Here is a 12,562-nt window from a genome sequence, read left to right on the forward strand (position 1 = left end):
GTAATCCAACAACTGGGTGATCTAAGCCCATCCATTGGGGGCAGAAGGTATTATTAAACCATCAGATGTTGAAATTAATGAGCTTTAGCAATAGTGTTAAAACACATTCAATTAAATCTGAGCGACTGTGTTTACATGAACTTCAGATTGAGTCATTAAACTATTTTGGACAAGGTGTACATTTAATTAAACTCTGATAAGTATTTCTAAAATTGAACAGAAAATAATCTTAATAAAAAAGCTAGAGAAGACTCAGGTGGAATATGGATTCTAACCGTGTATATTCATCAGGTGCACATACGTTCCCTTAAGCTGGTATTTTGTGGTTAAAATGAAGAACTGACTGCAGCGCGAGGTGAAGTACACACTGTGTGTGTGTGTGTGTGTGTGTGTGTGTGTGTGTGTGTGTGTGTGTGTGTGTGTGTGTGTGTGTGTGTGTGTGTGTGTGTGTGTGTGTGTGTGTGTGTGTGTGTGTGTGTGTGTGTGTGTGTGTGTGTGTGTGTGTGTGTGTGTGTGTGTGTGTGTGACATTCCAAGAGAGGGAAGAGACTGCTCCTGAACGCATCATCTCACTCTTCCGGTAAGCTTTGCTGCCAGCTCAAAGCATGACTTTCTTCTCTCTCTCCTCCTCCCCGCTCCTCTGTGTCATGTGTGTATCTCCTGCCTTCAATGATAACGACTAATGACAAGCTGCGGTTTATTTGCTAGGTTTGGAGGGGTTGCTAGGTTGAGGCAGGGTTGCTGGCCCATAAAGCTCAGACAGACAGCTATATTATTAGCCCTCCCCCGTCGTAGTGAGCCCGCGTAAGCTACAGTCTAGCTGTTCCCCGCTAGCTGAAGCCGCCGGGTTGTGTAACCTGGGTCGCAGGAGTCGGGAGTCTAGTAATTCCGCCCTGCACGCTCCCACCCAACCACGAAAGCCCCCTCAGCTTTTCCTGCTCCCGAACACACACCACCCTGGGCTGGTTACACCCATAGATATCGAGGAACGTAAATAAAGCACGGACCAGAGTCGCAGTGTTTCCGGGGGCTAGCCACGGGAGTGTGGACGGTTTGAGCTGGCTAAGGGATATGCTACAACACATAAAGCGTACTGGCAGTGGTAATGACGCCAGCCGGGCCACTCACTAAAATTAATGTTAATGTAAAACTCACTAAAATTGCCAAGACGTTGTCGGACACCGTACTTTCTCTGTAATTCCCAAACGGACTAGACAGACGACCGAAGCCGAATGTCGCTTTCACCCCGCTGGTTGGGCGGTCGGTGCCCAGCTGGCTGGCTGTCAGGTCAACTGGACACAACAGGGGGGAAACCTGATCTGATGACTGATGAGAGACGGGAAATTCTGATCTGATGAGGGAGCGTCTCATTTATCATATATGAATACCTTGATCAATCACTGCGAATATGACTATCAGGTCCAGGTCTCACTGGGAGCAGAAGTTGTGCTTAACCAAGGGTCTTCTTCTGCTCTTCAGTTCGTTTAGTTACCCACACTTTCTGAGTTTCCATCAGGACTGTAGACTGCCCCACTTCAATTAAAATAATCAAAAGTACACTGAAGAGAGTCGTACAACAATACCTTACAACAGTAAACCAACATTTTCAGCAGTGCAAAATAGCAGTATTATTATAAGTTCTCTAAATATTCGACATCTCTTAAATCTAAAGTTGTCTTAAAATGACATTTCTGTCATCATAAATACATTTTACTGGATGATTTAAACTGAGACCTAATCAAGCCATGAAACAATATGTCTTGAAGGTCATCCTGCCTGAATAGTCATATATTAATACTCATACACCCGCCCCACTCGAGGAGAGGTGGGAGAGCAGCCATCTTTGAATCGAGCATAATTAAATCCCTAATTAATCAAATTACACTACAATTCATTCTTAAGCTCTGTTCTTAGTTACACCACACCTGAAAGAACTAACTACAGCCTTTTCGACGATTCTGAGTGATTCTGTACAGCCAATTCAGATTGTATATCTCCATTTCAGAATTATTTATCAGAATTTTTGGAATTTTAAGAATTAAATTATTGTTGGTTATTTTATTATTATTGTTTTTGTTTGTAATAATTGCCTAGATGATGTGGATGTTGATATCTCTCTGGTCCTCTCAGCACGCAGACAGAAACCACTGTTGGACACACGGGCACACTTCATGAATGAATATTGAAATGAACTTTTATTGTAATAGTCTAATTTAAGGATAACGTTTATTACAGTAGCAGCTTTTGAGAGTCTTCAATGTTTTCAGATTCAGAATCTGGTTGCATTGGCCAGTACACAAACAAACTTTTTATATGCGAACTATTATGTGCATAGAAGTCGGGGAATATATGCTGTATATGAATGTTTATAAGAAGGAACAACGTCTCTTTAGCAGTCGAGTGCTTACAAATCTATAAACTGCTAAATATCTTTGTTTAGTGTTTTTTTTCGGTACAATTGTTGAGACAAATGATGCATGTGTGTTGCTTTATTACAGTGTAGTCTGAACTCTGATAGACTCCCTCCTCCTTGTTCTTGTCCAATCAGCTGAAGGGAAAGAAGGGAACGGGGTCCAATGGGACGGCCTCCAAACAGAAGCCTGAGCCCAAGAGCCAGACCAAGAAGACCGCAGTCAATGGGACCAGTGGGACGGCCTCTCTGAGACGGAACGGCTCCAGTGAGTGGTGCACATGTTCACTGATGACCGAAGGGGGAAGTCAAAAAGCTTCACTCAAACTACTTAAAAATCGATATTTTCCAAAGGCTCAGTTCTCCTTAAGAAAATATTCTACATGTAGCATACGCATAAAGGTGCAATATATAACAGCTATTGACCCGTCAATATGGGTCGGACGACCCCGCTAGCCCTTTAAGATTCAGTGGTTTAATATTCATATCTTAATCCAGTGTTGAATTCCTTGTGAAACCAAAAATGCAGTAATCAATAACCAATACTTTTGACCAGCTCGATTGCTTCTCGGAGCAACTGGCTCCTAAAAGAAATCCCAGAGGGGCTCTGGCCTCCTGACACTCGGCCCGCAGTCATGTGACGTGTTCTCCTTCGTTGTGGGGCAGATGCAGAGCAGTGCATGTACGGGAAGAACCGCGTGGAGGCCGACGCCAAGCGGCTGCAGGCCAAGGAGGACGAGCTGATGAAGAGGAAGCAGGAGATCCGCAGCCGTCTGACCCAGCTGAAGAAGGAGAGGAGAGACCTGCGCACCGCGGTGGAGGCTGCTGCTGGTAGGACCAATGAGAGCGCGGCATGGAGGATCCCAGGTCTCTCCAACCTCTCCACTCACAGCTCGGCAGGTAGCCATCTTAGAAGTGATAAACAGAACCCTCCCCCCCCCCCCCCCCCCTCCATTAGGCAAACGCGCCCACGCCTCGCTGTCGGAGCAACTGAAGAAGGTGGAGGAGGACTGCAGGCAGCGGGAGGAGGAGCGGGTCAACCTGGAGCTGGAGCTGACGGAGGTGATGGAGAGCCTGAAGAAAGCCCTGAGCGGGGGGGTCACCCTGGGCCTCACCATCGAGCCCAAAGCAGGCGTCTCCGGAGTCCAGGTCAGAACCCCTGGACTGTGTGCTGGTCATGAATGCTCCAATGGTCCGTAGTTCCCGTGACATCACATCGTGTGTGTGTTTGTGTGTAGTCGCCAACGACGCTGCGGCGGGCCCAGGAGTCGTCTTCCTTCTCCAGCTGCGACACCAGTGACACCGAGTCCTGCTCCCTGCCGGTCAACAGCGCCTCACTGCTCCGCCGGCAGCAGGGGGGCCTGAAGGCATCACCAGTCCGGGGACATGTCCTCAGGAAGGCCAAGGTCAGAGGTCACAATGTATGATGACACACCGGGTCGGACCTGGGGCGAGACTCCATGATGGAAACAGTCCCTCTCGTCCAGTACTTGTCTGTAGCTCGTCATGGACGGAGACGAGTCCATGACTCTGAGGAGTGATGTCACTCCTGAGTCTGATGGTTTACAGTCCTCCACGAGCCAGAAAACACACACAAACACACACGCACGCACACACACACGCACGCACGCACACCTGAGTGTGTTATTTCATTATCACAGAGGATAACGGGTCAGTGTTCAGAACCTGTTCCTATGTGGTCTGACCTGAGTCCTGATTGGACTATATTGAATAGACTAGATTGAGTGCACTATGTTGATTGGACTATGTTGATTGGACTATATTGATGACACATGTTCTGGTGTTAGGGATGAAGACTGTTATCTTCATCCTGAGACGTCCTGTGCTAATCTGGTTTCCTGTGTTTCTCTTGCAGGAATGGGAGCAGAAGACCGGCACATAAAGCAGCCGCTCCACTTTCACCTTTTTGTTTTCTTTTAAGAAATTGTGCATATATTTATTTCACACTGTTGATGGAGTTGAGGAGCAGACGGTGTAACATGGAGCATGTTGTGTTGCAGCTCTTCTTCCTCTTCAGTCACGTTGTTCTTGATCGTTCAAAAAGGTCCAAACCCAGTATTTATTTGTAAATGTTACGAGGAATTACCAGCTTCCCTTTTTTATTTATGTTGATGTATTTAAAGTTTGATGAATTTGTGGAGCTCCACACAATCCCCTTTCCTCCTCAGTCACGTGTCAACAACAACAAACAAAGTGATCACAACAACTAACGCACACAGCTGCTCTCTATTGGTAAGAAGCAGAGTGAGTTCTGGAGCTGTGTTGCCTCAGAGGACCGCTGGCTGTTCCACTAAAACCACACATGCCATTCTTTGTTTTGACTTTGTCATGGGTCGGACATTTTTACACACAAAAGTGATACATTATGAAATAAATACATTATGAAATATGTTTTCTTGTTAACTTTAACACTAGCAGTCCGTATATTCTGTTGTCCAGATGTAACTGAGGCTTGAAGGAGACGTCTCTGGACACTACAGGGTTAACAGAGTGGTTCCTCAGCCAATTGTGTGTGAGTGTGTGTGTATTTGGTGCTCGTCGTTGGAAAACTCAGAAACCTCAACCGCTGTGGCTGAACAACAATGTGTGTGTGTGAAAATGACAGTCACAGTCTTTCACTTAGCAAAACATACAGCAAGTGTCTTTATAACACACACACACACACACACACACTCAGTGTCACATGTCCGTGGTGCTGTTCCGCTGTGACATCGTCGTGCTGCTGCGTGCCTCTTCGTCGTCAAGGCGTTAACTAACGCTCGAGTTTGGAAATCAATTCACACACATTGGTGTGAATGTCGTCTGCTTCCTGTTTCCAGACGCAGTGGGTCGTTATGTATCCGGTCCATTTGAGGCTCATGACTGAGCAACATGTCTGATGCCAGTTAATGTGAACCTGCGTTGTGTGTGTGGGGGTGGAGGAGGAGGGGGGAATGCATCAATGTTTGTTTTTGCACCTTATACATTTTCTACTCGTATATCTCAGACCGTCTCCGCCTTGGGGACAGACATGCTTGTATATATATTAATAAACTTCCAGACAAATGACTGCTTTATTGGTGGGTTGTGATTCATTTTCATTCAAATAACAGAGTGGACCCCCCCCCCCCCCCTGCAGGCGGAGCGGATGGAGCTGAAGAAGCACGCCCAGAAGATCCAGGAGGATTCCTCCAGGATACAGCGGAGGTGGTCCAGCGGTGCTGGCTCACCTGGGTTTCATGATTCTTTAGAACTAGTTTTCACATCTCATTCGTTTGTTTTAGAACCATTCTGTGTACTTTGTAGAGCCCAAAATGACAAAATATCCTCAGAGGGCTTTACAATCGGTACACACAGACATCCCTGACCTTTGACCTCACATCGGATCAGGAGCAACCCTCCAGGAGGGCAACAGAGGAAAAAAGCCATTTGTGCTTTTCTCCAAACCGAAGGTAGAAGAGTTCTCCTGAGTGACAGCAGATGGCTTGTTGTAGCGTTTCCCAGCAACAGGACGGACTGACGGAGGAAGCGGTCTGAGTTAGAAGTCTAACAAAGAAACAAGATGGCGCTCTAGAGCTTCCAGGTACACTCTCCATGAGAGTTAAAGTAGAACAGGTATACTCTCCATGAGAGTTAAAGTAGAACAGGTACACTCCATGAGAGTTAAAGTAGAACAGGTACACTGTCCATGAGAGTTAAAGTAGAACAGGTACACTATGAGAGGTTCGTTGGAGTTTCTTTTCTCTTGATGTTTGGTGCATAACAAGAAACGTGAAGATATAATTAAACATTTTACATAACTAAATGACTTGCACAGTTCGGTCACTCGTGAAGGGGTCTCCTGAAGACCATCGCGGCTCGTCGGCCCCTCAGGGCCTCCAGATGTTCCTCCAGATGTTCGGAGGCGTCCAGCGTGTCCTCAAAGTCTCGCAGCAGGACCCTGTTCCCCAGCAGCCCCTGGTGCTCCTGCAGCCGCAGGTTGTCTCTCAGGAGGCCGCTGTGGTTCCGCCTGGTCCGGGTCAGGAGGTCCCGCCTCCCGGCCACCGAGGCCTCCGCCGCGGACAGCTGCTCCCGCAGGGTCAGTACCTCCATCTGGCCCCAGTACAGCTTCTCCTTCACGTTGGAAAGGAGCTGGAAAAGAAAACACTGATGCTTATGACCAGAATTCAGAAGAGCTGAGGCCTGCCGGATGTGGTCAGAACCCAAACAACCCCAACTACTATCATTCATACCTCACCACCACCACCGTGACACAGTCACCCGTCAGAAGTCACTCATTTGAATGGAAAACACGTCTTCAAACTATTTCTTGAGTACATTGGAAACATCGAGATATAATTAATCTACCATAAGATTCGATTAGATTAACTTTATTGTCATTACACATGTACAAGTGCAGAGCAACGGAATGCAGTTTGGCATCCAACCAGAAGTGCAACAGAAAGTATCATAATAAATACAGGATATACAGATTATAGTAAATAAAGTGCTATACTAGAGGCCTGACCTGGTACTGTTGGTAATAAGTTAGACAAAACAGTAGACAGATGAAATTAACATGAAATAATGTGGAGATATAAACAAACTACTGCAATGTTCAGTGCATATTGACTTGAGAGTGCAACAAACGGCATAAAGTGTCTACAGAGTGGTGACGAGGATCAGAGGGGGTGGAGTTCAAGAGTCACAGCTCTGTGGAAGAAGCTGCTACTCTGACCGCTGGTGCTTGACCGTTAGCGCCTGAAGCGCCGGCCCGAGGGCAGGAGGGGGAGCCGTCTGTGTAACATGGATCTCATCAATTTTATTAGCATTTTGAAACTTGTTTTTCTCCTGGGGTGACGTAGAGAACATCATCTCTGTAACATGAACCAGCAGGGGTAAGCAGAAGACGCGGTCACCAGGAGGGCGGAGCCCTCTGGACCTCCTGCTGCTCCACCTACCTCCAAGCTGCTGCTGACGTTCCGCTGCATCCTGGAGGCGTCCTCCTGGATCTTCTGGGCGTGCTTCTTCAGCTCCGTCCGCTCCGCCTGCAGCGCCTCAAACTGGAGGTGTCGGGGGTCCGTGGCGTGGGGGTCCTCCTCGCGGAGCCACGCCTCCAGCCGGCGGACCTTCATCCTCAGCTTGATGTGCTCGAGGCGCCGCTGCGTCAACTCCTGCTGCAGCAGCGTCTCCGTTGCCACGGCAACCTCCGCTTTGGCCCGAGCGCCTCGTCGACCGAGGCGCCGGCTCAGCGCCGCCACGGCGACTTCCTGCTTCTGCGCCGCCAACGCTCGCCATTCGCCTTCCACCTGAGGATGAGGAAGAGACGATTGGCCACCGGTCAGTACACCGGGACACGAGGTCTTCTGATTGGTTGCTGAAACATAAGTTGGACAACGAGATTGTTTGTTGAGCAGTCATATGAAAATGCATTTGTTATATTCAAAATATGATTCTAAGAGTTCTTGTGAAATGTTTCTATAGTAATCTCTAAAGAGGACCACTGGGGTCAGATGACTCATTCCAGGGGAGTTCTCCGTGTGCACGCGACCTCCCGCTCGCTGCGTGGTGACCCCTTGACTCCCGGGGGGTCGGGAACTGTTCAAACTCTGAAAATTTGTTTTCAAAATCTTAAATATTTCAACAAATATGATTGATAAGAAACAATTAAAGTTGATAATAAATATATGCTACGGTTTCATCAGGCAAAGTTTCCTGAAATCAGACGGACCGTGTCCAGCGTCTCTCTGGCCTTTGACCTCTGAGCCTCCGCCTGCTGCTCAGCTGACCCAGAGTCAGCGGCGAGCTGCAGCTTCAGGCCCGTCAGCGTGTGGAGGAGCTTCTCGTACTGCTGCTGCTCCGAGCCCGCGGCGGCCCGGTCCAGCTGGGCGGCGGCCCCGCCCTTCTTGCGGAAGAACACGGCGAGCTTCATGTGCAGCAGGCGGCGCCGCTGGAGGCCTTCAGCTCGGAGCACACGCAGCTCCTGGAGGAGGCCCACGCCTCCTTCGTCTTCCTCCTGTGGTGGACCGGTGGTCTCCAGATGCATTCTGGGAGGTCCATCGTCGTCAATGCTGTTGATTTCTAAAATAATACTCAGCTCGTTGGATATCGGCGGGTCGTTGACTTCAATCTTCTTCACATCCAAATCTTCACGTGTGTTGATATGATCAAGACCCGGAAACCCGTTCCCCCGGTTCTCTTGTGGTTCTTCACCAGGGGCCTCTTCTTCATCAGGGGCCTCTTCTTCACCAGGGGCCTCTTCTTCACCAGATACCTCTTCTTCACCAGGGGCCTCTTCTTCACCAGGAGCCTCTTCTTCACCAGGGGCCTCTTCTTCACCAGGAGCCTCTTCTTCACCAGGGGGCCCTGATGGGCGTTCATCTGGGACATCCTTCTTTCCCTCTCCATTGGCCTCCTCCCTGGGGGCCCCTGCTGACAGCACCCCTTCCTTCTCGTCTCTCTCCATGTTCAACAGAAGAAGAAGACCAACACTGTGACGACATGTATCTGTGGCTGTAGAGCGCGTCAACTTTCCAAGTCAATGACACGGTTCGTTTTGTTTCGGTTGTCCTGGAAACTGGGATCGGGAACCAATCAGCGCCCGGGCCTTACTCATTAATATTAACAATCAGGATGTGAGTCGGTCGCGCGGCGAAGCTAGTTGTGCGCATGCGCGGAGTTGTGCCTCCAACAACAAGAAGCAGGAGCCAGGCAACATGGCCGACCTGGGGAAGAAGTACTGCGTGAACTGCCTCGCAGACGTTACCAACCTGCGGCTGCGCTGCACCGACTGCCCGGACATCGAACTGTGTCCAGAGTGCTTCTCGGCCGGCGCGGAAATCGGGAACCACCGGAGATGGCACGGCTACCAGCAGGTCGACGGCGGCCGGTTCTCCCTCTGGGGTCCCGAGGCAGCGGGAGGATGGACCAGCAGGGAAGAGCAGTCGCTGCTCGATGCCATCGAGCAGTACGGCTTCGGGAACTGGGTACATCACTTTAACTTACTGCGCTTAATGTCGAGCAGCGGCACGGAGGCGAGTTCAAAGGTCACGGGAGAGGTTAAGGAGGCGTTCATGACCCTGTTCACGTTCTGTTGGACGGCTGGAGGAGGGCAGCTCTTCTACATGTGACATGTAACATGTCACATGTGTTATTAAAGGCACCATGGAGGATGGAGCTTACATAATACACGTAACGTTTTAGATGGATATTTAATATCACATATAAATGCTGTGTTCATCCACACCAGGAGGAATGTAACACACACACGTTGGAAGGAACTCAACTAAACGTAAGGTGTGTAGTGTGTGTAGTTGTACTCTTTACTAACCGCACTCCAAGTAAAAATCACTTTATTAATAAATGATGACATATGACTCCTCTAATGAGCCGGGTTCAGGGTCGCAACTAAAACTGTTGATGAATCTGTTAATAATAAATAAAGATACTACGGTTTGACACACTTGAACCTTGATAATTAATTTTCTTATTCGTTCAAATAGTTTGAGACATTGTCAATACTTTACTTAGAGTTACAGAACACACACTTTTAGGAGGTACATAACAAATAATGCACTTACTGAGTTTGATTTCCTTGAAAGCAGAGCACCATTTAACCATTTAGTCGAGCTCACGGCACAGCAAAGCTACTAAAAAGCTCCAATACAACAAAAGAAATAATTTAAATAAAATATTAAAACACGGAAAGAATTACCACAAATATCTAAGATAAATCTTGCTAAAAGGTTTAAATTCCAGGTGTGCACAGTTGAATAATTAAAATATGCTAAATATGAAAAGTATTTACAACAAAACTCCAAAAGCTCAAATAAAAGTTTACCTTTTTAAAGTTGTACTAGTTGTACACTCTATATTATACATATAGCCAAAGGCTCTCCAGGCCAGGAGGTGTTCAGCTGAGTACTCTTTACTTCAGCTTATCACATCGGTATCGACTGGAAACATACTTGGACGTTTTCAGGGTTAAGATGACATGTAAACAAAGATAATGGATGTAAATAAGAGCTTTCCTTTTGTATTTCTTCCATAAAGCTCAAAGTTCTTAACAACTTCCTGTTTGTGCTCTCTTCCAGGAGGACATGGCCGCCCACGTCGGAGCATCCCGGACCCCTCAGGAGGTCATGGAGCACTACGTCACCATGTACATCCACGGGAACCTGGGCAAAGCCTGCATCCCCGACAGCATCCCCAACCGGGTGACGGACCACACGTGCCCCAGCGGGGGGCCGCTGTCGCCCAGCCTCACCACGCCGCTCCCGCCGCTGGACATCAGCCTGGCCGAGCAGCAGCAGCTGGGCTACATGCCGCTCCGGGACGACTACGAGATCGAGTACGACCAGGACGCCGAGAAGCTCATCAGCGGGCTCTCTGTGAACTACGACGACGAGGACGTGGAGATCGAAATGAAACGCGCCCACGTGGACATGTACGTGCGGAAGCTCCGAGAGCGCCAGCGGCGTAAGAACATCGCCCGGGACTACAACCTGGTGCCGGTGTTCCTGGGCCGAGACAAGAAGGACAAGGAGAAGGAGAAGCCTGGCGTGCCTGGAGTCACTGGCACTCCTGGTGGTGTGGGGGTGGCGGGAGCAGGCAGTGGCCCACCTGGATCCGGTTCCACCACGGCGGCGGGGTCGGGTTCTGTTCCCAGCGCGCCCAAAAGAAAGATCACCAAGGAGGAGAAGGACCAGCGGGTCCGGCTGCGGGGGCTCTGCCAGTTCATGGCCCACCGGGAGTTTGAAGACTTCTTCGAGAACATCCACAAAGAGCGGCTCCTAAGGGCCAAAGTACGGGAGCTGCAGCGCTTCCGCCGCAACGGCATCATCCGCCTGGACGAGTCGGCCGAGTACGAGTCGGCGCGCCACAAGCGGGAGAAACGCAAGGAGAACAAAAGTGTGGTCACCTCCAAGCGGGGCAGCGCAGGAGGAGGCGCGCTGGGCTCTGGGATGGGTCTAGGGGGTGGAGCAGGAGCAGGAGGAGGTGGCCTCGCTGGAGGGCTGGGCGTTGGAGGCGGGATCAAAGAAGAGGGCAAAGATGGCGAGTTTTCCGCCATCGAGAATCTGGCGGGCTTTGAGCTGCTGTCTGACCGGGAGAAGGTTCTGTGTAACTCCCTGAGCCTCAGCCCCGCCCGGTACCTGACTGTCAAGACCATCATCATCAAAGACCACCTGCAGAAGAGGCAGGGCATCCCGGCCAAGAGCCGGCTGCCCGGCTACCTGGACAAGGTGCTCAAGAAGCGCATCCTCTCCTTCCTCACGGAGAGCGGCTGGATCTCCAGAGACGCCTCGTAGCGCCGACCTCCGAGCAGGAAGTGGTGGTCGTCGCTGATGGCTGATTGGCTATGAGCTCCGTGGGCGGGACAAAGCTAGCGGCGACCTTGTGAATATGTACATTGCGAAGAAAGAGGATGAAAAAAAAACCGGTTTATTTTCATACCATGTTTAGGAAGAAAAACTAGCCTATATTTTTACATTTGGAAAGTGAGTGTCCACAATGTTGCTCCAGACATGAGAAGACGATGTAACACTTTGTGTTAGTGCAACAGGGTCGTCGATGACTTTAGAGCCAAACGCCGACGGGGCAGAAGCCACTTGCACCTGAACGGAAATGAGAATGAAAAATGACGTATCCTCACGTTGTGGCTTGGGATGTTTCTCGAAGTGATCACCGGTGTCAGCTGTTTCATCAAATCCGGAGTAAACTCTCATTTCGTCTCACTTTCCCTCTTACTGCCTAAAAGTGAAGAAAAAAAGCCTCAATAGTCATCGGCTCTTTGTACTGAAGGCAAAGGGTATGTCTGGTCCCACAGATACAGGCTGACAAGAGTTATATATATATTTATATGTATATATATAATCTCTCTCAGTATTGGTACACAAGAACTGTATGTAAATAAATGCCAAAGAATATTAAAAGGTTTTCAGACTGTTGTCGTGACATAAACTGTTCAAAACAAGCCGCTCGCTACATTTGTTGCTCTCAATTCTTTAAAGGGGCGGTTCACCACAAAATCTCAAATCCATATTTATTTCTCTTACCGATTGTGTGATTTATGAATGTAGTTTTGGTGCAAGTTGCTTAATGCTGGAGACTAGATGAACTGGGCTTATTGTTCTCAGAGCAACAACAAACATAAAGCTGAACCACAACGATGTCT

At 48.9% G+C, this 12,562-nt stretch overlaps 3 protein-coding genes across 5 annotated transcripts in view; 2 read left to right on the top strand and 1 right to left on the bottom strand.

The window, feature by feature from the left end:
* The window catches only part of afap1 (actin filament associated protein 1), a 72,092-nt gene extending 66,606 nt beyond the window's left edge, over positions 1-5,486 (top strand). For all 3 annotated transcript variants that reach the window (XM_056442229.1, XM_056442231.1, XM_056442230.1), the window contains 5 exons: positions 2,548-2,677; positions 3,076-3,240; positions 3,368-3,558; positions 3,648-3,815; positions 4,286-5,486. In XM_056442229.1, the coding sequence (XP_056298204.1) occupies positions 2,548-2,677; positions 3,076-3,240; positions 3,368-3,558; positions 3,648-3,815; positions 4,286-4,312 (681 nt within the window). In that variant the 3' untranslated portion in view covers positions 4,313-5,486. The remainder of the gene's footprint in view (positions 1-2,547; positions 2,678-3,075; positions 3,241-3,367; positions 3,559-3,647; positions 3,816-4,285) is intronic.
* A 43-nt stretch (positions 5,487-5,529) lies between these two features.
* ccdc96 (coiled-coil domain containing 96) lies at positions 5,530-8,854 on the bottom strand. Its single transcript, XM_056443313.1, has 3 exons — positions 8,120-8,854; positions 7,350-7,697; positions 5,530-6,540 (listed from the first exon to the last, which is right to left on the bottom strand). The coding sequence occupies exons 1-3, from the start codon at positions 8,852-8,854 to the stop codon at positions 6,232-6,234; spliced, it is 1,392 nt and encodes a 463-aa protein (XP_056299288.1). The 3' UTR covers positions 5,530-6,231.
* Positions 8,855-9,104: 250 nt separating this feature from the next.
* On the top strand, positions 9,105-12,361 carry tada2b (transcriptional adaptor 2B). Its single transcript, XM_056442232.1, has 2 exons — positions 9,105-9,374; positions 10,482-12,361. The coding sequence occupies exons 1-2, from the start codon at positions 9,105-9,107 to the stop codon at positions 11,694-11,696; spliced, it is 1,485 nt and encodes a 494-aa protein (XP_056298207.1). The 3' UTR covers positions 11,697-12,361.
* The last annotated feature ends 201 nt before the right edge of the window (positions 12,362-12,562 follow it).

Source organism: Pseudoliparis swirei, chromosome 21, assembly GCF_029220125.1.
Source record: "Pseudoliparis swirei isolate HS2019 ecotype Mariana Trench chromosome 21, NWPU_hadal_v1, whole genome shotgun sequence".
NCBI lineage: Eukaryota > Metazoa > Chordata > Actinopteri > Perciformes > Liparidae > Pseudoliparis > Pseudoliparis swirei.